This window comes from Bubalus kerabau, chromosome 1, assembly GCF_029407905.1.
Source record: "Bubalus kerabau isolate K-KA32 ecotype Philippines breed swamp buffalo chromosome 1, PCC_UOA_SB_1v2, whole genome shotgun sequence".
NCBI classification, from domain to species: domain Eukaryota; kingdom Metazoa; phylum Chordata; class Mammalia; order Artiodactyla; family Bovidae; genus Bubalus; species Bubalus kerabau.
This window is the reverse complement of record NC_073624.1, coordinates 199,526,415-199,548,438: the sequence shown is the minus strand read 5'-3', so window position 1 is coordinate 199,548,438 and position 22,024 is coordinate 199,526,415. Positions and strand designations below refer to the sequence as shown.

Sequence of the window (22,024 nt, the reverse complement as noted above, 5' to 3'; positions counted from 1 at the left end):
AAAAACAAACTTGGCACCTCTTCACCTGTCGGACGGACAGTGTGCTTTGTCAGAGTAGTAAGAGAAGGGTCTGCGTAGCCAACTAATGGGTCCGCTCCCCGCTGGCGCCAGACTGGCTGCAGAGTTCACCCACATCAGGACCCAGCACACCCTTTCATACTGTAGAGGCACAAGGTTGTTAACAACTTCAGAAAAATGCCTTTCAAAGGACCTGCTTTTACGTGTCCCTTTAATCCTAGTTATCCTAGCTGCATCCTTTTAATAGCAGATTGTTGGCTACATCCATCCTTTCCGGAGTAAATGCGAGTATGTGCTCACAACCTCTGACAATGGGAGGTTGTACGTTCCCCTCCAGGGCAAGAGGAAGTGTCTAGGAACTAGAGAACTCAGGTGAATAGTCACACACAGGGCCTACTGCATTCGCTTTCAGACCAAGGAAGAAAGAGGGGTGAGCATTTTGGAAAAGAAGAAGAAACAGTGGGATGAGACGTGTGGTCTAGTCTTTCTGAAAGACATTGTCTGGCCCAGATCAATTTAGGGCTTACATTTGAAAGAGCACCCTGATTTCACACCAGATAGTGCACATACAGTAGGGAAGATGGGGCATGCATGCATGCTCAGTTGTGTCTGACTCTTTGTGACCCCATGGCATATACATGGCCCACCAGACTCCTCTGTCCATGGGATTTCCCAGGCAAGAATACTGGAGTGGGTTGCTATTTCCTCCTCCAGGGGATCTTCCCAACCCAGGGATCGAACCCTCCTGTCCTGCATCTCCTGCATTGGCAGATGGGTACTTAACCACTGAGCCTCCTGGGAAGCCCTAGGGGAGGATAGCTTCTGCTGCTGCTTAGTCACTTTAGTCGTGTCCAACTCTCTGCAACCCCCATAGATGGTAGCCCACCAGGCTGCCCCGTCCCTGGGATTCTCCAGGCAAGAACACTGGAGTGAGTTGCCATTTCCTTCTCCAATGCATGAAAGTGAAAAGTGAAAGTGAAGTCGCTCAGTCGTGTCCGACTCTTCGAACCCCATGGACTGCAGCCTACCAGTCTCGTCCATCCATGGAATTTTCCAGGCAAGAGTACTGGAGTGGGGTGCCATTGCCTTCTCCACTGAATTTGCTATTTGGTGAGAGAGAGAGAGCAAAACAACTAACTGAATAGAATCTGACCCTGAAGACCGATTTTGAACAATAGGGTTCACATGCGCAGTTAGTTGTGAATGAGTTAACATTTATTTGCCCTGATCATTGGTTATGTAAAACAGAGCACAGAATACATGCATATGGCACAGTTCCTGCTGCGGAGTGGATGTGGAGAAAAATACATGTGACAAAGCAATATACGGCTGTTATTTTATACATCAGAAAAATAACTAGGACATTAGAAAGCATCTGGTCAACACCCTCATGTTATAGATGATGAAAGGGCATAATACTCAGAAGTGGTTTTTATATCTTTATAGCTAATAAGGATCAAAGAGGAACCTGGAACTCAGAATAGCTGATTTGCAGCTTATTTCCTCTCACTAGAGAGAATAGATGGGGAAACAGTGGAAACAATGTCAAACTTGATTTTGGGGGCTCCAAAATCACTGCAGATGGTGATTGCAGCCATGAAATTAAAAGACGCTTACTGCTTGGAAGGAAAGTTATGACCAACCTAGATAACATATTAAAAAGCAGAGACATTACTTTGCCAACAAAGGTCCGTCTAGTCAAGGCTATGGTTTTTCCAGTAGTCATGTACGGATGTGAGAGTTGGACTGTGAAGAAAGCTGAGTGCTGAAGAATTGATGCTTTTGAACTGTGGTGTTGGAGGAGACTCTTGAGAGTCCCTTGGACTGCAAGGAGATCCAGCCAGTCCATTCTGAAGGAGATCAGCCCTGGGATTTCTTTGGAAGGAATGACGCTAAAGTTAAAACTCCAGTACTTTGGCCACCTGATGCGAAGAGTTGACTCACTGGAAAAGACTCTGATGCTGGGAGGGATTGGGGGCAGGAGGAGAAGGGGATGACAGAGGATGAGATGGCTGGATGGCATCACCAACTCGATGGACATGAGTTTGAGTAAACTCCGGGAGTTGGTGACGGACAGGGAGGCCTGGCGTGCTGTGATTCATGGGGTCGCAAAGAGTTGGACACAACTGAACTGAACTGAGAGAGTATTATCACTCAAAACTTGAGAAAACAATATGAGATATATCTTCAATGCAGAAAAATTGGAGGCAAAAACCTTGAAAAGTAAAAAGAAAAAAAAAAAACATTATTCATTCCTTCAGAATATTTTAGTGGTTTTTTTCTTCTGACTTTTTTAGTTCATAATATATACATACACTCATGATTATGTATTTCGTTAAACACAAAAGTGTACTCCTATAGCTTGCTCTTATCTTTAACAAGATTAAAATCTCATTTCATGTTAATAAATCTTCTATGGCATGTGAATGTGCTATGTCTATTAACTCTTTCTACTAAATATTAGGTTGTTCACATTTTTATAATTATGGATATACTTTTTAGCTTTTGGAAGTCATATTTCAACTTCAGTTTGGTACCACTGTGTTGAGCAAATAATTCATATCAACTTACATTCACATGTTAATTGAGAAATAATTATCCTTATATATTTTTGTTCTATGTTCTTCATATGTATCTTTGCAGATTAATATACTTTTGTAGCCTGTCTCTGAAAAGTTATATAATAAAATGGATATAGCTCCTCTTTTCTACTCTCAACTATTTAAATTGAATGTACTCTTTATCTCTGAGGGCCAAGCAGCTCACCCATCTGGAAATGCTTTCGTGTTTCCATATTACACTGATCTTGTACATTTCAGTTTGTAGAACTTAGGATCACTTTGGTAAAGCCTTGGTGTGGAGTAGAGTGCTCAGACACTCACAGAGCAAATGTTTGGAAAAGGGAGTAGACCAATCGTGGCTGCAGGTGTTAATTCCCTAAATGGCGAACCAGTGTCTTTAGTCCAGGAAAGGACTTCATCAGAGAGTTCCCTTCAAATCTGTGTTGTGCCCTGTGGGGGAATGCCTGGCACAGGGTTCCATGCAGAAACACGATGAAGAGAAAGAAAGCAGATGATCACATCCAGGTGTTGAAGGTGATTTACTTGTGTGTCTAGTACATTAAATCTAGAGGTAAGGCTTAGGGAAAGGCTTCATCCTTCCTGCCCTCCGGAGCAGTTTTAGACTTTTCAGATGCTGACTGCTTTAGATTTAGCTCAGGCCCTAGGGGATGGCAGGAATTAGAGTTAATGCTTTTTTTATTTCTCTATAGAGACCACATATGTCATATTACTAAGGTAAAGTGACTCATACTAACAACAGAATCTTGCAAAATGATTCTATTTTTGCAAGTCAACCCTTTTTCTTGAATTCATCGTTCTGTATCTTTAAAGGAGTCAGACAAATTAAGTGATTATGATATATCATGTAACTAGGAAAATCTCTTTGTTAAGGGTAAAAGAAATCAATACAAGGAACTCTTGGAATATTTCTTTTTTCTTTCCTCTTTAGCAGCTCCTTCTATATGGATTTAAAAATGCTGATTCTACATGAAGAATGGCAGTGATACATGTTGAGGCCTGGCCTCATTAGACTGCAAACTTCTCTCTAAAAGTCTTTGGCAATGGTGTGTGTTACATGGATTTAGAAAAGGTGATGTTTGTTTAAATACAGACATTTGCTTGTAAGTTTTTTATTAGATAAACTCAGTTTTTAAATAGTCCTGTATCAATAAATTTTTAAAAGTAGGTTAATTTGAATTGTTTTTTTAAATCAAAATATAGTTCATTTGCTTTCCTGCTGACTCAGACGGTAAAGAATCCATCTACACAGTGGGAGACTTGAGTTTGATTCTGGGGTTGGGAAGATCGCCTGGAGAAGGGAACAACAACCCACTCCAGTAGTCTGGCCCGAAGAATTCCATGGACAGAGGAGCCTGGCAGGCTACAGTCCATGGGGTCGCAAAGAGTCGAACACAACTGAGTGCCTTTCACTTTTCATACTTTATTTACAGTGTTTTTGCTAGTCTCAGGTGTACAGCACAGTGATTCACTTGTGTGTGTATATATATATATTCTTTTCCATTATATCCCGTTATTGATGATAGATTATTACAAGACACTGAATTTAGTCCCCTGTGATATTCAGTAGGACCTTATTGTTTATCTATTTTACATATGTGCTAAGTCGCTTCAATCATGTCTGACTCTTTGCTATCCTGTGGATTATAGCCCTCCAGGCTCCTCTGTCCATGGGATTCTCCAGGCAAGAATACTGGCGTGGGTTGCCATTTCCTTCTCCAGGTATTTTATATATAGTAGCGTGTATGTGTTAATTCCAACCCCCTAATTCATCCCCTCCCCTGCCCTTCTCCTTTTGATAACCATAAGTCTGTGAGTCCTATTTCTGTGTTTTGTAAATAAGTTCGCTTGTATCTTTTTGTTATTCCACGTATAAGCCATATGTATGATATTTGTCTTTGTCTGACTTACTTCACTTAGTATGATAATCTCTAGGTTCATCCATGTTGCTGCAAATGACATTATTTCATTCTCCTTTAAGGGCTTGACTGATAGGTTAACTTAAATTTAAGAGAACAAAACTCTTACTAAGTTCAGTTCTGTGATGCAGCTTCATCACCTGCCCTTGCCATCTCAGTGCTGTCCAACCATTCTGTCTGAACTTACAACTCCACCCCCTCTTCCTCCTCTCTTCCTGTCCCGCCACAGCACTCCAAGTTCCTTTTACCTGGTTCTGTTTTTTCCTCCCATACCAGATAATCACTTTTTAAAACATACTGTATAATTTACTTATTTTAAAAATATATCGATTGTTCTCTGTCTTCCCTGCTAGAATGTAAATTTCATGAGGGCAGTTCCCTTTGCCACTTTACTTCACTGATAAATATCAGACACTTTGAATGGGAATTAGCACATAGTAAGTGCTCAATAAATATGTGGATACATAAATATCATCATCATCTGTTTTTAAAATCAAACATATACTGGGGACATAAAATACTTGATATTTTTTCTCATTTGGAATTTTGAAAGAAGGTTGAGAATTCTACAGTCTTTAAGAGCTTCCTTTGTGTAGGTGGGCATTTTAAAAATGTGGATGCCTGCCTTCTAATACTGTTTATAGAACAAAAAAAGCTTCTTTCCCTTCAGCAGGAATAACAGGGTGTCTCCTAAGCATCCTTGCTTGTAAAGTCTATAAAACAGTCTGTATTTTATTACGGAAACAGAGCTTCACCTCTCTACCTGCTCTCTGCCCATGTTTCAGGCCTGAGCTGCAGAGCTTTGAAGCTGGCAGGCATATTGCAGACAGCCTGTGCTCAAGTAAACTTCCTCCGTGGGGTCCACTGAGGACTAGTAGTTCCGTACTGAGACAACACAGGAGGGTCTTGGATCTTAAATTCTTGATGCCAATAGAAAGAAAACTCGTCATGAGTAAGCAGTAGTTCTTCTCCACCCAAGCTTACCCTTTGCACTTCTTTGAGTTAAAAAATAATCATCTGTCTATCCCTATTTATCTATCTGCATGTATATGCTTGTGTGTATATGTATATTCATATAGTGTGTGTGTGTGTGTGTGTGTGTGTGTGTATGTTCAGTTGTGTCCAACTCTTGTGTGATCCCATGGACTGTAGCCTGCTAGTCGCCTCTGTCCATGGAATTTTCCAGACAGGAATACTGGGAAGGGCATTGCCATTTCCTTCTCCAGGGGATCTTCCTGACCCAGGGCTCCAACCCCTGTCTCTTGTGTCTCCTGCATCAGCAGGCAGATATTTTTTTCCCCATTGTACCACCTGGGAAGCTCATTTATATAGAGAGAATACACATTCTAGTCTTTTCCCAAATGTCATTGGGAATATCTGAACTTTTGAGTTGCATGATTTTTTGTGAGGATGTTTTTTAAGATAGAAGCATCATAGAGCATAGTGCATCATAGAGCTTCATGGTGTGTTAGAGAATTGGAGGTTATTGATGGCCTCAGATTCCATTTAGATTTGTGAGAAACCCAATGACAGTTGGGAAGAGACTAGGATGTATAGGGCACCAGCCTGTGTCTGGTGAAGTGCCAAGTGTTTTATATACCACGTCTTACATATTTACTCTGCCGCCGGCCTAAAGAAACAGATATTATCATCCCCATGTTGCATATGAGGAAGTTGAGGCTCAAAGTGAATAAGCAATGTCCTTAAGGAATCAGCGCTGGCAAGTGACAGATCTGGGTGTCGGGTGTGTCTGACTCTAGATTGGCATTCTTTGTACATATCATGTAGCTTCTCCACAGTGGTGCTAATTATTAAGATGGGTAGTTTATTTTTAATAAAAGGGCTATATTTCAAAACTCTTTTCATAGCACTTATGCCCTCATGAACAGTATTCTTTAGACCAGCTACCACAAATTTTTCTATAGGAAATGATCTGGTTCTGCACTGTCTGCTCTATCATGTCTAACTTACTGATTTTTCTCTCTGACAAAAATAGTTCATCTTACTTTTTTTTTTACTATCAGACTGCTGAACTGGGCCAAGTTGTGGACATGTTCTTCCCAGTGTGTTGTCTTGCTGTTAATTACTTGTTCACTCTCCAACCGCTCTTTGCTTCCTCATTTATTTCCTGTATTCGGCCTACTTTGTTGCCATATATTGTTAAAGGCTGGGGAAAGAAATGGCAACCCACTCCAGTATTCTTGTCTGGGAAATCCCATGGACAGAGGAGCCTGTTGGGCTATAGTCCATGGTTTCACAAAGAGTCAAACACAACTCAGCAACTAAACAGCAACAACAAAAAAAACCCTAAAGCTGGGAATGTGCTTGATAGATTTCATGGTCAGTAAGCAACTTAGCAGCAGCAGCAGAAGTGGATTGGTGATGGGCAGGGAGGCCTGGCGTGCTGCAGTCCATGGGGTCACAGAGTCAGACACGTCTGAGCAACTGAACTGAAGGGGACTGGTGTGCATAGACCAGGATAAGTAAGAGGGGTGTATTAGGAGATGTAGAAGAGAGAGGGGCTCTGAAGCCTGTGGGTATAGGGCTTTGTAGGCTACAGTAGGGACTGGAATTTTACTCCAGGAGTGGTGGAAATCCATGGAATGAGTGCAACAGAGGAGTCATGTGATCTGGTGGAGGCCTGAAAAGGGCTACTGTGAAGCACAGATGGTTACAGGGCATGAGTGGGTCAGTGAGACCAGTGGGGAGGTTGTAGAATGAATTTTCAGGCCTGAATGAAGGAAGACTACTGCAGACTCTCCAATGACACAAGGCTTGGCAGAAATGCTGGCTTATGATTTGGATGACAGCATAAATTTTCAGAAGAATTGCAGCATCCTCATATGATGGGTGGAAATGGACATGGTCCTTTGTAAGCCTGACCTCAAGTTCTCACAATCACCTGTTCCAGAATTCTCGGGGAAGACGTAGCACTTTTGTTTGACCTCAAGGTTCACGGTGAGCCAGCAGTGAGCTAGAGCTTCCAAAAAGATTTTAGGAGAATACCGGTCAAAGATAAGGAATCTTATACTAAGATCGAGGGAAGTCAGGATTCCACTGGGTCTTAGTGGATGGTTCTTGTCAGCAACGCAGGGTTCTGAGTGGGCACTGATACAGGTGAGTGCAGAAGCCACAGGTTTGCCCTGCAGGCTCAACCACCTGTGCTGATGGGAGAAAAGTCCCTTCTCCCTTGTGGAGATGGATGGATGTGGTCAGTAGCTACACTCCTGTGGGGTCATCTTTTTTCCCTCTCTGTCCACCAAGTCTCCCTCCCCCGTGCTGATACAGAAACAGCTGTGAAAGTGACTAGATGTTAATAATGATATTAAATAAGATAACATTCTTGTTTGGGTTCTTGCTAAATTCAAGATAATACGGTAAATTATTGACACTGATAATCGCATTTAATCCTGACAACAAACCTATTTGAAAGGTACCCTTATAAGCTTCATGTTATAGATGGGAAAATTGAGATTTATAAAGGTTAAATAATTTGCCCCAAATCATGGAGTGCTACCCAAGCCCAGCAGAGAACCATAGAAAACATAGGATTCAAACCCAGGTAGTTTGATTCAAGGGTCAGAAGTCTTAACCACTGTGTTATCCTGCAAAGCTGGTGGGTGAAATAAAAATATTATTGTTGGAGAAGGAAATGGCAACCCACTCCAGTATTCTTGCCTGGAGAATCCCATGAATGGAGGAGCCTGGCGGGCTACAGTCCATGCGGTCACAAAGAGTTGGACATGACTGAGCATGCACGCACTGTTTAATGTAACCATTATATAGGATAGAATCTGTTAGAATGAAGGTGGCTTATGATGTTTAAATGGAAAAAAAATTACAAAAAGTAGGTATGATGTGATGACTCAGAATCTTTTCTATCCTCTGTTATTTGCTTGTTTTCTGTAATGAACATGTTTAATTCTTCAAGTAGGAAAAAGGTCTTTTGTGTGTGTGTGTGTGTGTGTGTGTAATAAAGTTTTATTTAAGTATAAAGGAGATAGAAAAAGCTTCTGACATAGGCATCAGAAGTGGGTAGAAAGAGTACCCCAGGAAAAAGGTCTTTATAAAATGATGAGAAATTGTGTTCCTAAGATCTCATAGAAGCACAAAAAGAAATCTACAATAAAAACATGTATATGAATAATTCCTACCAAAATATTATTGTCATTTCTGCATATATGGGCTAAACAGGGTTTTTTTTATGAGTTGAAATCTATCTTTTATACTTATGAGAAAATCTGTGTTGAGTTTTAAACTACCTCAATTGTAGATTTTGGAGACATAATCCATTCACTAACTGGGGAATGGCCATATTTTCTTAAGTCCTGGATTCTATATTTTAGGTGAACAGTGACAAACTATATTTTAACCAGAAGGTGGGTCTTCTGAAGGACAGCTAGAGGAGCTAGAGAAGTTTCAATCTGGAAGGGGAAGACTTTAAAATGCAGCTAAGTTTTCTCATACTAGAATGGAAAACCATAAGCGCTGATATGGCCTCAAGACCGCAGAATAAACTTCTCTTCCTAGATAATCAGATCCTGTCTCCTGACATTAGATCACATTCACAATTAGATGATTCCCAAATGTATATCTCTGGCCAAGACCTCTCCCTAAGCCCTAAAAGTGTAAATTCAGTCCACTGAACATACCCACTTAATGTCTATCTAACATGTATCTCAAACTTAATGCAACAAGTGCAGAGCTCCTGTTTGCACCCACCCCCCGCCCCCTACCCCTGACAGTCTTCCCAGCTCAGTTACTGGCACCACCATCCTTCAAGTTGCTCAGATTCCCAAACCTCACCATTATATTTGTTTCCATTTCTTTCTTTCATTTTTTTTTTTTTTAAAGAATCTCCACATTTAATTATGTTAGCCTGTCCTTTGTTTCTACTTCTCCTCACCTCTCTCCACTACTATTCAGACCTTATCTCTGACTCTTCTCCCTCCGCATCACTTTAGGCACATAACTATGTCAAGTATTTAATCTTCCACCTGCTGGGACCATCCTGCCCCCACACCCAGATAGTCTCACTTCCTCTAGGTCTGTGATGAAATAGTGGATCTCCCAAAATGTCTGCGCCCTAATCTCCAGAACCTGTGAATATGTTTCCTGATATACAGAAGAGACTTAATGGAGGTGGTGAATGTTAAGGACCTTGAGATCACAGAGACAATTTAGCTTATCTGGATAGGATCAATGTAATCCCATGAGTCTCTCGCTTAAAAAGAAGGGGAAGCAGAAAAGTAGGTCACAGAAACAGGACATGAGAGTCTTGATCTCCTGTTGCTGGCTTTGAAGATTGAGAAAGGAGACCATGAACCAAGGAGTACAGGTGCCTTCTAGAAGCTGCAAACTTTGCCCTTAAATGAGGGTCAGCAAGAAAATGAAGACCAAGTCCTACAACCACAAGGAAACAGAAACGTTTTCTCCCAGTGAACCACCAAAAGGAACCCAGCCCTGCCAATACCGTGATTTTAGCCCAGTGAGTTGTTGTTACTCAGTCGCTAAGTCATGTCCAATTCTTTCTGACCCCATGGATTGTAACCTACCAGGCTCTTCTGTCCTCCAGTGTCTCACAGAGTTTACTCAAATTCATGTCCATTGAGTCAGTGATGCTATCTAACTGTCTCATCCTTTGCCACCCTCTTCTCCTTTTGCCTTTAATCTTTCCCAGCATCAAGTGGCCAAAGTATTGGAGCTTCAGCATCAGCATCAGTCCTTCCAATGAATATTCAGGGTTGATTTCCTTTAGGATTGACTGGTTTGATCTCCTTGCAGTCCAAGGGACTCTCAAGAGTCTTCTCCAGCACCACAATTTGAAAGCATTAGTTCTTCAGTGCTCAGCCTTCTTTATGGTCCAACTCTCACATCCGTACATGACTACTGGAAAAACCATAGCTTTGATTAAATGGACCTTTGTAGGCAAAGTGATGTCTCGGCTTTTTAATATGCTATCTAGGTTTGTCATAGCTTTCCTTCCAAGGAGCAAGCATCTTTTAGTTTCATGGCTACAGTCACCACCTGCAGTAATTTTGGAGCTGAAGAAAATAAAATCTCACTGCTTCCATTTTTCCCCTTCTATTTACCATGGAGTAATGGGACCAGATGCCATGATCTTAGTTTTCTTTGAATGTTGAGTTTTAAGCCAGCTTTTTTACTCTCCTCTTTCATCTTCATCAAGAGGCTCTTTAGTTCTTCTTCGCTTTCTGCCATTTGAGTGGTATCATCTGCATCAGTTCAGTGCAGTTCAGTTTAGTCACTCAGTTGTGTCTGACTCTTTGTGACCCCAGTACATGACTACTGGAAAAACCATAGCTTTGACTAGATGCACCTTTGTCAGCAAAGTGATGTCTTTGCTTCATAGTTAGAAATTTTTTTAATTTTTAATTGGGGAATAATTGCTTTACAGTGTTCATAGTTAGCAATTTTTCATTCCATTTCAGAGCATCTTACAAAGCACCAAGACGTTTATTATTTGACAAACTAATGCAGTAGGTATCATTTTGTCTTCCGTATTTTATTAATGAAGATACTGTGGCTCAAAGAAACTTAGAAATTTGCCCAAGTTAGGAAGTAGTGCAGATAAAATTCATTTATCTATTTTCCTTCTTTCAAAGCAGGTCATAAAATAAGATAAGGTTCACGTAGCATCTATCTTTGGAGAAGGCAATGGCACCCCACTCCAGTACTCTTGCCTGGAAAATCCCATGGAAGGAGGAGCCTCGTAGGCTGCGGTCCATGGGGTTGCTGAGAGTCGGACACGACTGAGCGACTTCACTTTCACTTTTCACTTTCATGCCCTGGAGAAGGAAATGGCAACCCACTCCAGTGTCCTTGCCTGGAGAATCCCAGGGACGGGGGAGCCTGGTGGGCTGCTGTCTATGGGGTCGCACAGAGTCGGACACGACTGAAGCGACTTAGCAGCAGCAGCAGCAACAACAGCATCTATCTTCCAGAATGCTTAATTGTTTAACATAATATGCCATATAAAATTTATTGCCAGAACAATTCAGGTAAGCAAAGAACTAGCAGCATTCACATTTTATAGGAAATCTAAGTTAAAGTTATATGATATTGAAACTAATGAAAAACTATGTTAACCAATCAATATGTATGACCTAATGTATTTGAGTGCATTTTTTCCCTCATCCTGAATTGATTGATTGGGTTTGTGTCATAGATGTGGCTGAAGAGGAAAAGAAAAATGAAGACTTTTCATAATCAAGTAATCAGTCAGGGAGCTGCAGCTAAAATCAGTCAGTAAGTAGGGTTTACACTGAAAACCTGTAATTCTGTAAATATTAATAAACTCAAGAGAATCTTTCCTTTATAACCAGAGAGATGTAAAACAAAAACATTTAGCAGAGGTTATGTCATTTTTAGATTATCTGAAAGTACTTCATATAGATGGAAAAAATTTCAACACTTCATAGATAAGTAAAAGGAAAAATAAAATGTCTATAAATGTCTAAAATGTCTATAAATGACCTTCTAGAACCAGAAGTTAGTTGAAAAGTTACTAATTTATTTTAAGCAATGTTACTGTAAGTATTAATAATGTATCTGAATCTCTATTTCTTGGTGTCTTGGAAAATCTCTGATAATCTCTTAGAAATATGAATTGAGTTGATTCCACTCCTGTATTAAACTCTCCTCTACTCCATTTTCACTATGTATATGATTTTAATTTCATAATTAAAACCAACATTATGACTTTATATTTGTTACTGTGTAACTTGAGCAACTTTCATTCACCAACTTTTAAGCAGCATGCTTTGACTGTCAATTATGTAAGATGGAAAGATGTGGACCCCGTTTACTTCCTTTACACCCCATTCCTTCTCCATTCATCTCTTGTTTTCTGCTAGTTATGACATTAGTTTTTACACAAAAAATATTTGCAGTCTGTTCTGTAAAAATAATTGTCTTCTCTGTTGTATAGATTGATTCTAAAAGCTGAGTACAATAATTAATGTTCCCATATGATAATTATATGTGTGTGTGTACAGATATTTATTTATGTTTTCACCATGTAATCAAGTTTTTGAAATTGTAAAGAAGGAAAGGAAGCCTTATAAATTGTTAACCTGTACTGCTCAGTGGAGAATGTTTCAAGCATTGCTTCAAATGGACAATCTTGCTCAGGTTTTTTTTGTGTTGTTTTTTTTTTTTTTGTGGACCATTTTTAAAGTCTTTATTGAATTTGTCACAATATTGTTTCTGTCTTATGTTTTGGTTTTTTGCTGTGAGGCATGTAAGATCTTAGCTCCCCAACCAGGGTAACCCTCACCCCCAGCATTGGAAGGTGAAGTCTTAATCTCTGGACCTCCAGGGAAGTCCTGACATTCTTAATTCTCTAAACTGTTTCAGATCATGTTGCATTTATTTTGCTTTATATTTGGAACTGTACATTGTATACAGTTTTGTTTAGTTGGTTTTCTTGAAATTCTTAAGCACTTTTTTTTTCTTAACAGAGAAAGGTGAATGCTTTGATGCTATCACTAAAACCTCATTAATGATAATAGGTATCAATCGTACCCATTTTGTTCTTGAAAGCATTCTTCTTGGAACCCTTTGGCTTCTTACTCTAATTTGAATACTTTTTAGGCTGCATAATTGGTATTTTAGGATTCCCCAATACCTGCATATTGTTTCTAGATTTCCACCGTTTCTTGGCTGCTTTTTTGAATTCCTTTTTGAAAAAATCTTCAAAGAGAATTTCATAAACATAAACGTAGTACATAAAATATTCTCTCTCCTGCATGTCTGAGACAAGCACCTTCCCATCTTCCTGGTGGAAAATTTGCCTAGTATGTATATATATAAAGAAAAGTCATTTTGAAGCTGATAGTGTATCTTTATGTGTATTCTTAGTATAATGCTTTAGTATATCCTTATTATAATGCATTAGTGATCCAAACTACTTGGAAGACTGGACTTAAAACTTTAATTTTATATAGAGTTTCCATCTTTATTTATAAGGCACCTAAAAGTTATTTATTAGACACTTTTAGGTACGAAAACTTTTCTTATCTTTTGTTGAAAATAAGTGACTATGAAAGATACGAGCTTCTGAAGACAGAGATCATTCAACCTAGAATATAAGTTAAGTCTTTCTTTAGCTTAAGTTTATTTTGTTTTTTTTTAGCTACATTCCTGAAAAAACTGGGTGTAAAGCAAATTATAAAATATTTTATCATTAATTTACAGTTTAACTTCAGAGATGTTATCGAACTGGGGGAAAAAAAAAACAACTGACTAATGTGTAGTCAAAACCGCACTTACAAATTGAAATCTTCTCTTTAAAGTAGTATTTATTTTTCTTTTCAATTGGAAGTCTAAGGACTTAATAATGTTCTTAGGACTGTGGCCAGAATAGTCACATGAACAGTATAGTTTCTGTTTTTTAAACAAACTTAAATGAAAATCTTAATATGTTTATTTAGTTACATGAAGCTTCCCTTGCTTTATACAGGGGAATTTCTAGACATCTCTGAAGGCAAGGATCTCTCAAAGAGTAGAGGGCTAGATGGATAGGTCAGGTCTCTATGTGATTTTGTGTAAGACAGTTGGAATGGAAACTTATGCTACTATAAACCCTGGACAAAATATTCCCAATTTGTTCTCATTTCCTCATCATACTGCCAAAGTGACTGGTAGCCAGTGTTGGTCAGGATGAGCCAGGCATTCCATATCCTTTTGGTAACTTAGTAGGGTAACTTAGTACATTTGAGGGCGATGAATTTGGTAACATTTTTGGTAATTTATCTTCTGTATATATGTGTGTAAGTTCATACACAGGAGCAAGAATGAGATGTGTATGTCTATACACATACATTAATCATTAACATATATAAATAAAATATATGTAGGTATATGTAGACATAAATATATATGTACATATTTATATAAGTGTATATAAATGTATTAAAAATATACAGTGAAAAATACTCCAGTAACTTAATATTCACCTTGATTAGGGTCCTCATTAAATAAACTGTGGTAACAACATGCATGGTAGTACTATGTAGCCATTAAAGAATGAAGTATGTCAAAATGTGCTCGTTAATGAAGGTGTCTATGTATTAAGTAAATAAAGTAAAGAATAAAAGTAGTAGAAAAAACAAAAATAGTAGAACTATATGCTCTAGCTACAGTCGTATTAAGAAAATAACATATTTTATATGTACATAAAGAGTTAATATGAGTATAGACAATTTCTGAAAGGCAACAAGTAGCTTAAACAGATCCAAATAAAAAACTTAATATAGTTTTATCCAAGTCTCTTATGTATTAAACATGCTTTTCAGTTTATTTCCTTTGGACTTTTGAAAAGTCTTCCTTGTAAGCATATGTTTTTGTAGCAAAACCATACACACTGAGTTTGGGGACAGGATTGTAAGGAGACTGACTGAGGAGGCGGTATGGACAGAGATCCTGGCAGGAGAAGGATTTTTTCTACTCTGCAGAATTGTATGCTTTCTACATAGATCAGTGTTTGTTTGAGAGGAGCACAGGCTGTAGTTAGGGGTGAATTCCTCACGCCAGCATCACTACCACCCTCTCTGCCAGGGGCCCTAGGTTCCTGCAGAGCCGCCTTAGAAGAGACTGTATGGAAGGCATTGTTCCCACTCCAGAGTATCTCCCCCAGTGAACAGGACTATAAGGGAGTCTGCTCATTGGGCATCAGTATTGTTCAGTGGTTAAGAAGGCAGATTCAGGAACCGAATCACTGAGTTCAAAATGTAGCTACCATAGGCAAGGTACTTAACTCATGCCTCAGTTTCCTTGCCAGTAAAATGGGGATCATATTACCTATCCCGTGGTGGGTTGTTGTGAAAATTAAATGAGTGATTGTCATGATAAAGGAGCTTGGAGCAGTGCCTGCATATAAGAATTATAAAAGTCTTTGTTATTGTTGTTGTTATTATTGGTCTTACTATTTAGGAAAAATTCCTAAACACTTTAAAAATAATGATTAAATTGTACGTTGATTTTTATATATGCCACTTTACATAGAACATATTTACGTAACCGAAATATATATGCATTGACTCACAGGGTTGGTTATTTATAGAAACATTTGAAAAATTTGCTCTCAAACTTATCTTTCTTTTCTATGTGATGTCTCTGTTTTCTGGCAGCTTTTCAGGTTTTCTTTCTTACTGGTTTTTAACAATTAGATTATGTTTTGCCTTGGGTTTTTTTTCCCTGTTTCTTGTACTTGGGTCCATTGGTCATCTTGGACTTACAAGTTTATAGTTTCTATCAAATTGGGGAAATTCTTGATCAAGATTTCTTCAAACATATTTGTCTTTCTCTCCAACCTCTCTCCCCACATCTCACCTCTGCTATGAGTACTCTGATTATACATGCACTTTGATGTTTAAAGTTTTCCCATGGTTCATGAATGCTTTGTTGATTTAAGTTGCTACTGCTGGATTTTTAACTTTACTTATCTTCTGTAGTGTTTTACCTGCTGCTAATCTCCTCCAGTATATGTATATTTTTATTCACAGACATTTTTTACTCTTCAGTAGGACCCACACCTGTTATCTAAGCCTTGTTTATATCTTCCATGCCTCCACTTAACATAGTCAACCTTTCTTCTAGGTTCTTGAACATAAGAAATTTTCTTATAACAAGTTAATGCTTTAATCTACTAATTTTATCATCTGTGTCATTTCTGGACTAGTTTCTATTTACTGTTTTTTCTTTTCATTATGAGTTGAAGTTTCTTGCTTCTTTTGGATTAAATGCCAGGCTTTGTACATTTTGGAGAAGGCGGTGGCACCCCGCTCCAGTACTCTTGCCTGGAAAATCCCATGGATGGAGGAGCCTGGTAGGCTGCAGTCCATGGGGTCGCTAAGAGTCGGGCACGACTGAGCGACTTCACTTTCACTTTTCACTTTCATGCATTGGAGAAGGAAATGGCAACACACTCCAGTGTTCTTGCCTGGAGAATCCCAGGGACGGGGGAGCCTGGTGGGCTGCCGTCTATGAGTTCACACAGAGTCGGACACGACTGAAGTGACTTAGCAGCAGCAGTTTGTACATTTTGCCTTGTTGGGTACTGAACGTTTTTATGCTCTCAAAAATATTCTTGAACTTTGTTCTGGCAAGTGGTTAAGTTAGTCAGAAACAGTTTATTCTCTTCAGGTCTGCTTTTAAGGTTTGTTACTTTGGATTAGAAAAGATTTTAGTTTACAGTTTCTTTACCTCTACTGAGACAGGACTCCTCTGAGCTCTCTAACGACTGCTCCCCGAATTAAGAGGTTTTCACCTTGGCTTTTGGGAGCAAGAACTGTGCCCCGGTGTCTGTGAGCTCTGAGCACCGGGATCTCTAATCTCTTCCTGTCCTTGGGTAGTCTGCTCAGCCTCATGTGCTGATGAGGATTCAGCTGAATGCTGGAGGGAGACCTCTGGCAAGTCACAGAAATTCCCTTCATCTGTGGCTCACTCCTCTCCAGAACTGCGCCCTGGAAACCGCCATGGCTTCCTGCCACTCTCTCCTCCCTGTCCCTAATTCAGGCCACCTTGTGGTAATCCTAGGGGTAATCTTAGGAATCACTGTTTCCTATCTCTCGGTGTCCTTCATTTCCTCATGTCCAATGTCTTAAGAGCCAGTTCTCCCACTTATTTTGTCCAATTGTATAATTGTTTCTCCTCTGGACTCTCCTTCTCTGGACCTTAAATATGGGGTGGAGTGGGGAGGAACACAAACAAAAATCCTCATCCACCCAGTCTGAAATTCCAGAGGCAGCCACATTCAACTCCTGCATACACTTTATCCTGGTATTTCCTGTCAGATTTTGTACCCCTCACTGCCTCTGTGTTCAGAGAGACCTCTTCTACCACAGTGTCTAAAACAGAACCCTTGTCCAGCTCTGTGTTACCCTGCTGTATTCTTCACTGCACTTTTGTTTCTCAACTTCACCGTGTTTTTTTATCTGTTTATGATCTGCCTTCCTCACTGGATCCTATAAAGGAGGTGTGCTCCGTGAAGTCTGGGCTCTTGTTTGTCTTGTTCTCTGCTGAATCCGCGGAGCCTCAAACGACTCCTGGGCACATTGGAGTCCTTCAGTAAATATCTGTTAAATAACTGAAGGAACGAATGCCAGATACCGTGCATTCATTCCAAACATCATCTGTGCTGCCCCTACCTTAGAGCTAGATAACAGCTACTAGGAGTTTGCCAGGAAAGGCAAGAGGGAAAATGTTTTCCTGGCAGCAGGGACAACGTGTGTCAGAAACTATTAAGAAAAAAAATAAGTCTGCTATGGAATTTAGGAACATAAGATTTATTAAATGGACTCCATTTCTTGATTAATATTGTCATGGAAATTCTGATTAAGAAACTTCCTTTCCAAGGTGTTTTCCCATTTAAAAGAAAAACGTCTTAACAGTATTAGGTATATTGTGCATTTAAAAAATAGCAACCTAATAATAATATTGGAATTAAAATTTATCACATACTTTTCTCTGTGTGTCTATGTGTGTTCGTACACCCCAGCCCCTCCCCACCAAAGTGAAAATTAGTGATTGTGTGAAGTAACTGTGGAACTTGGTAATGAAGCCATCTGGTCGATAGAAGGGGTGACATTCCATGAGGCAGCTGCTGTGTAATGTGTCTTATCTGTGGCCTTCAGGAGGGAGCACCTGAGGGGCAACCTAGTAAGCTGAACCTTTCTGAGTCTTCAACTTTCTCCTTCTATGGGTTCTTCAGCAAATGTGCCAATTAAAGTGGTGGTTTTTGTGATGAAGCCTCAAGTAACTGAACTCAGAACGTAACTTCGTCTATTTCATACGGCTCCGCAGATGGAAAGTACTTTCATTGCTCCCACATTGTCCTGATTTAAGTCTGAGACCTGACACTAAAAAGGAGACTCTGATTTCTATTAACCAAGCCCCTGAGTTGAAGCTGTGCTTCTTTTGTTTGCATTTCCCAGGGTGATTTTCTCATTGTATTCCTGGCTTTGAAGGGTCTTTGAAGAAGATGGATTTATTTTAGTGAACTAGTAAACAAATTTTTTTTCTAAAAAATAATGTATATGTGTCTCAGAGTCTGAAGCATATGCATATGTTTTTTGAAGAAAATATTTTCACTAACTCACCAAAGAAAAAGTATTTTTTAGAGGGATTTCTTGAGGAAAAAAAAAAACAGTTGGTTAAATTGATAAAAATTGAACACTTATTTAATAAAAGCAGGTTTCTTAAACTGAGTCATGGAACAGAAGATTTTGTTTCTAATTGGAAGAAGTACAAAAATATGAACACATTTTGTTTGATGACATAATTTCTGGCTTTCCAAAACAGTCATATTTACATGTAAGGCAGAAATTTAGAGCCATAGAGGGTATTTTCATAATGAAGGAGTGTGATCTTGTATCTCATACACTTAAATAGTTCTTTTTAGGGTTAGCAGAATGTGTTTAACACTCTTTAATGTCACATGACCTCAACTTTAGTTTTGTTTCCTTCAGAAGGGCAATTGAAATGGGAAACCAGGCTTACTAGGTCATGGAACAATTCTCCTTCATCTTGGTGATGACAGAAACCTCAGCAAAGCAGACAGAACCAAAGACAAACTCTTGGAAATACAGAGCATCTGCTCTTCAGCTCCTGCCGAGCATCCTTCCCCTGCCTACCTCAGTGTTGTGTTCTCAAGAGCATTTCACCATATTCCTCATCCCTTGTCCCCAGTCTTGACCCATGACCTAAGAATCAAGAAAGTGTCATGTTAGTGCTTACTAATTAGTGCACCCAGAGAGCCTTTTCGTCTGGCCTTTCAACCTCCTGAAGGTGGGAGCACAAGCTGTCATTCGTATCATGCAGGGAAAACGAACCTTTACTACATTTTCCCCATTTTGCAAGCAGCAGAATAAGCCCAGCTGAGACTGGAGATGAATATGCAGGTTAGAAAGAAATTAACCTAAAATGTACTACTGTTTGCTTGGTTGTCTTAAAGATGACACAGCACTGCCGTCATTGAAACACCCATAATGGGCTGTGATTTCTAGCAGACTGTTTCTGTGGCATCACACTTGTATTTTGATGCCATCCTATGCATTTAGTGAAATAATTTTAGGAGACGAGTGTTCTCTGGTTAAAAAGTTAAGGAGCATTTTAAGGCATTTAAGTTGCCGCTATTTTTAAACACGTTTGCGGGGTTGCTGTCATTTGTTGGTGAGCATTTGGCTCCAGGGCTCATTAATCAGTGCTGTTGGGCCAGGGTCTCCTGAGCCTTCAGGGTTTTGGGGGATCAGCTACTGTAATTAAAGGGATGAAATATATCATGGTCACAAACTTACCACATCAGACAACTGAGGGTTTGGAACTGGTGGAATTAATCTTTTTTTATTTTTTTCCTTTAGGTGTTTAAGATAGAAGTTCTAATGAATGGAAGAAAACATTTTGTTGAAAAAAGGTACAGCGAATTTCATGCCCTGCACAAAAAGGTAACTTTTCCCCCCAGCTCTTTTCTACAGGGCAGATGGTATAACATTAAGACTGCTTTCTGTGGTTCCTTAGAGCTTTAACAGTTCTGAGAACAGTATAATTTCTTTTATCATGAAGTAAGTTTCTTTTTAAAATGAATTGTTCAGTCCTTTCAAAGGTATGCTTTCTGAATAGGTGGATTTTCCATTAAGATCTTTTGCATAAATAGATGTGTAATGGCAAACTGGAGTGTACTATGCTGGGTGTTGTAGGTTCAGAAAGAATAAGACTCAGATCCTATTTTATCCATAAAATATACTTAAAGCTTTACAAAAACGGAGGGGAGTCAAATGATTATTTTACAGAAATAAATTTATCAAAATCAACTTATACTCAAATATATCTGAAAAAGATGACATCTATGTCTCCTGTATTCAAGGACTGTTTGGGGATCATGTGAAGTGGGCTCAAGGCTTTCTTTTGAATTATCAAGGCCATATTACAAGACTGCTTTTTCAGTTCTCAGAACCATTTTGTTAAAGTCTTTGAGAAAAGAAATAGGAATGCAAAAGGAATAGCTGAGGTTTTGGAAAAATGGTCAGTGAAACGTAGAAGTGAGAATACTTCTTTTTTTCTATCAAATTTTAATATTTCACAGGTTATAAATTATTATTAAAGTGTTAAAATACCTTAATAACTAGAAATATCTCATGAAATTGCCCAGGAAATCACCACATATGAGTTAACACAGTTTTAGCATTTTTCTTTCATATATACATATTCATATCTTTGTATATGTATATATGTATGTGTGTATATATACTTCCTGTATATGCATATGTATTATTATATACATACACATATATAACATATGTGGCACAGTTCAATTTCTTCAAGGTAAGAACTTAGATGGGGGGAAAAAAGCTGGATGGAAAGATAGTATGTTCAGAAATAATCTATTCTTTTATTTATTTTATTATATTTTTATATATTTTTATTTTATTTTATATATTTTTATTATATATTTATTATATATTATATATATAATTATATTTTATTATATATTATATTTTATTATATATTTTATCATATTTAATCTATGCTTTTAATTTCATTAAGGACAACTTAAATTTTTCTGGGAAATATCAGTGTGTGAATGATATGGTAGTGGGCTTACTCTGTATTAAAAGCTGTGTAGCATTTCTTTTGTAGCATTTTTAAAACTTAAAATTTTTATTTTATAATCAGAGTATTGAGTAAAAACTTGAAACAGATGATACTGGGAAGTGAGTAAGCCTCTTTCCCTCCTTGTTTGAGGAGCTATCAGTTATCTGTACACTTTTCCATTAGGATAGCAAGGGATAATTAACACTGAATTTTCTACTTACAGTTGTGTTATATCCAGGTTTACTTCCGCCTGAAACAACACAGGTGAAGCACAGAGTTAGGCTGGGCATTGCCAGCCGACTTTACAAAAAGCTCCCCCCACCCAAGGGCCTCACAGAGAAACAAACGTGGAGTCTGGGCTTCACTTCCTTCTCAAGGAATTCTGGTTTTGTTTGCTTGTTTATTGAAGAAACAGATTCTAGAGAGATTTATGCTGGGGACCTTATGAAATCTGTCCATACAATGAAATTAAAACCTGAACTCCTCCCCCTCCCCAGCCTCTGATGCAGTAGTCTGGACTCGGCAGCCTGTCACATGCAAGCCTCCTTCCTACCCTGCCAGGTCTCCGTGACCCCAGCACAGCCCAGCTGTCCCCCAAGATACTTGGGGGCCAACTTCACACGAGGCACAGCTGGGTGACTGCCAATTAGGCCCACCCTGAGCAAGAGGCTGCCCATGCTGCTTATCAGTGGAGGGTCGCTCATGCTCTCTTCTCTATTACGATTTATTTTCTTCTACAGAAGAGGACCCTCTCCCCAGTGATTATAGGCAAGGTCTTAGATTCTCAGAGTCAGAAAAAAATTCCTAGATTTCCTAGGATGCTTCTCTCAACTTCTGTAGTTCTGTTAATAATTTGAGCTATTCTTGAAATTATATCATCAAGGCGATTAGAATTAA

General features: G+C 38.9%; 1 protein-coding gene across 14 annotated transcripts in view; it reads left to right on the top strand.

The window, feature by feature from the left end:
• The window catches only part of SNX24 (sorting nexin 24), a 171,107-nt gene that overhangs the window by 73,837 nt on the left and 75,246 nt on the right, over positions 1-22,024 (top strand). For 6 of the 14 annotated variants that reach the window (XM_055549691.1, XM_055549645.1, XM_055549657.1 and 3 more), the window contains exons 2-3: positions 4,248-4,319; positions 19,897-19,980. In XM_055549691.1, the coding sequence (XP_055405666.1) occupies positions 4,248-4,319; positions 19,897-19,980 (156 nt within the window). Of the gene's footprint in view, positions 1-3,528; positions 3,670-4,247; positions 4,320-18,039; positions 18,197-19,896; positions 19,981-22,024 lie in introns of those variants that run through there. The other 8 variants (XM_055549708.1, XM_055549670.1, XM_055549685.1 and 5 more) reach the window with 3 other exon arrangements.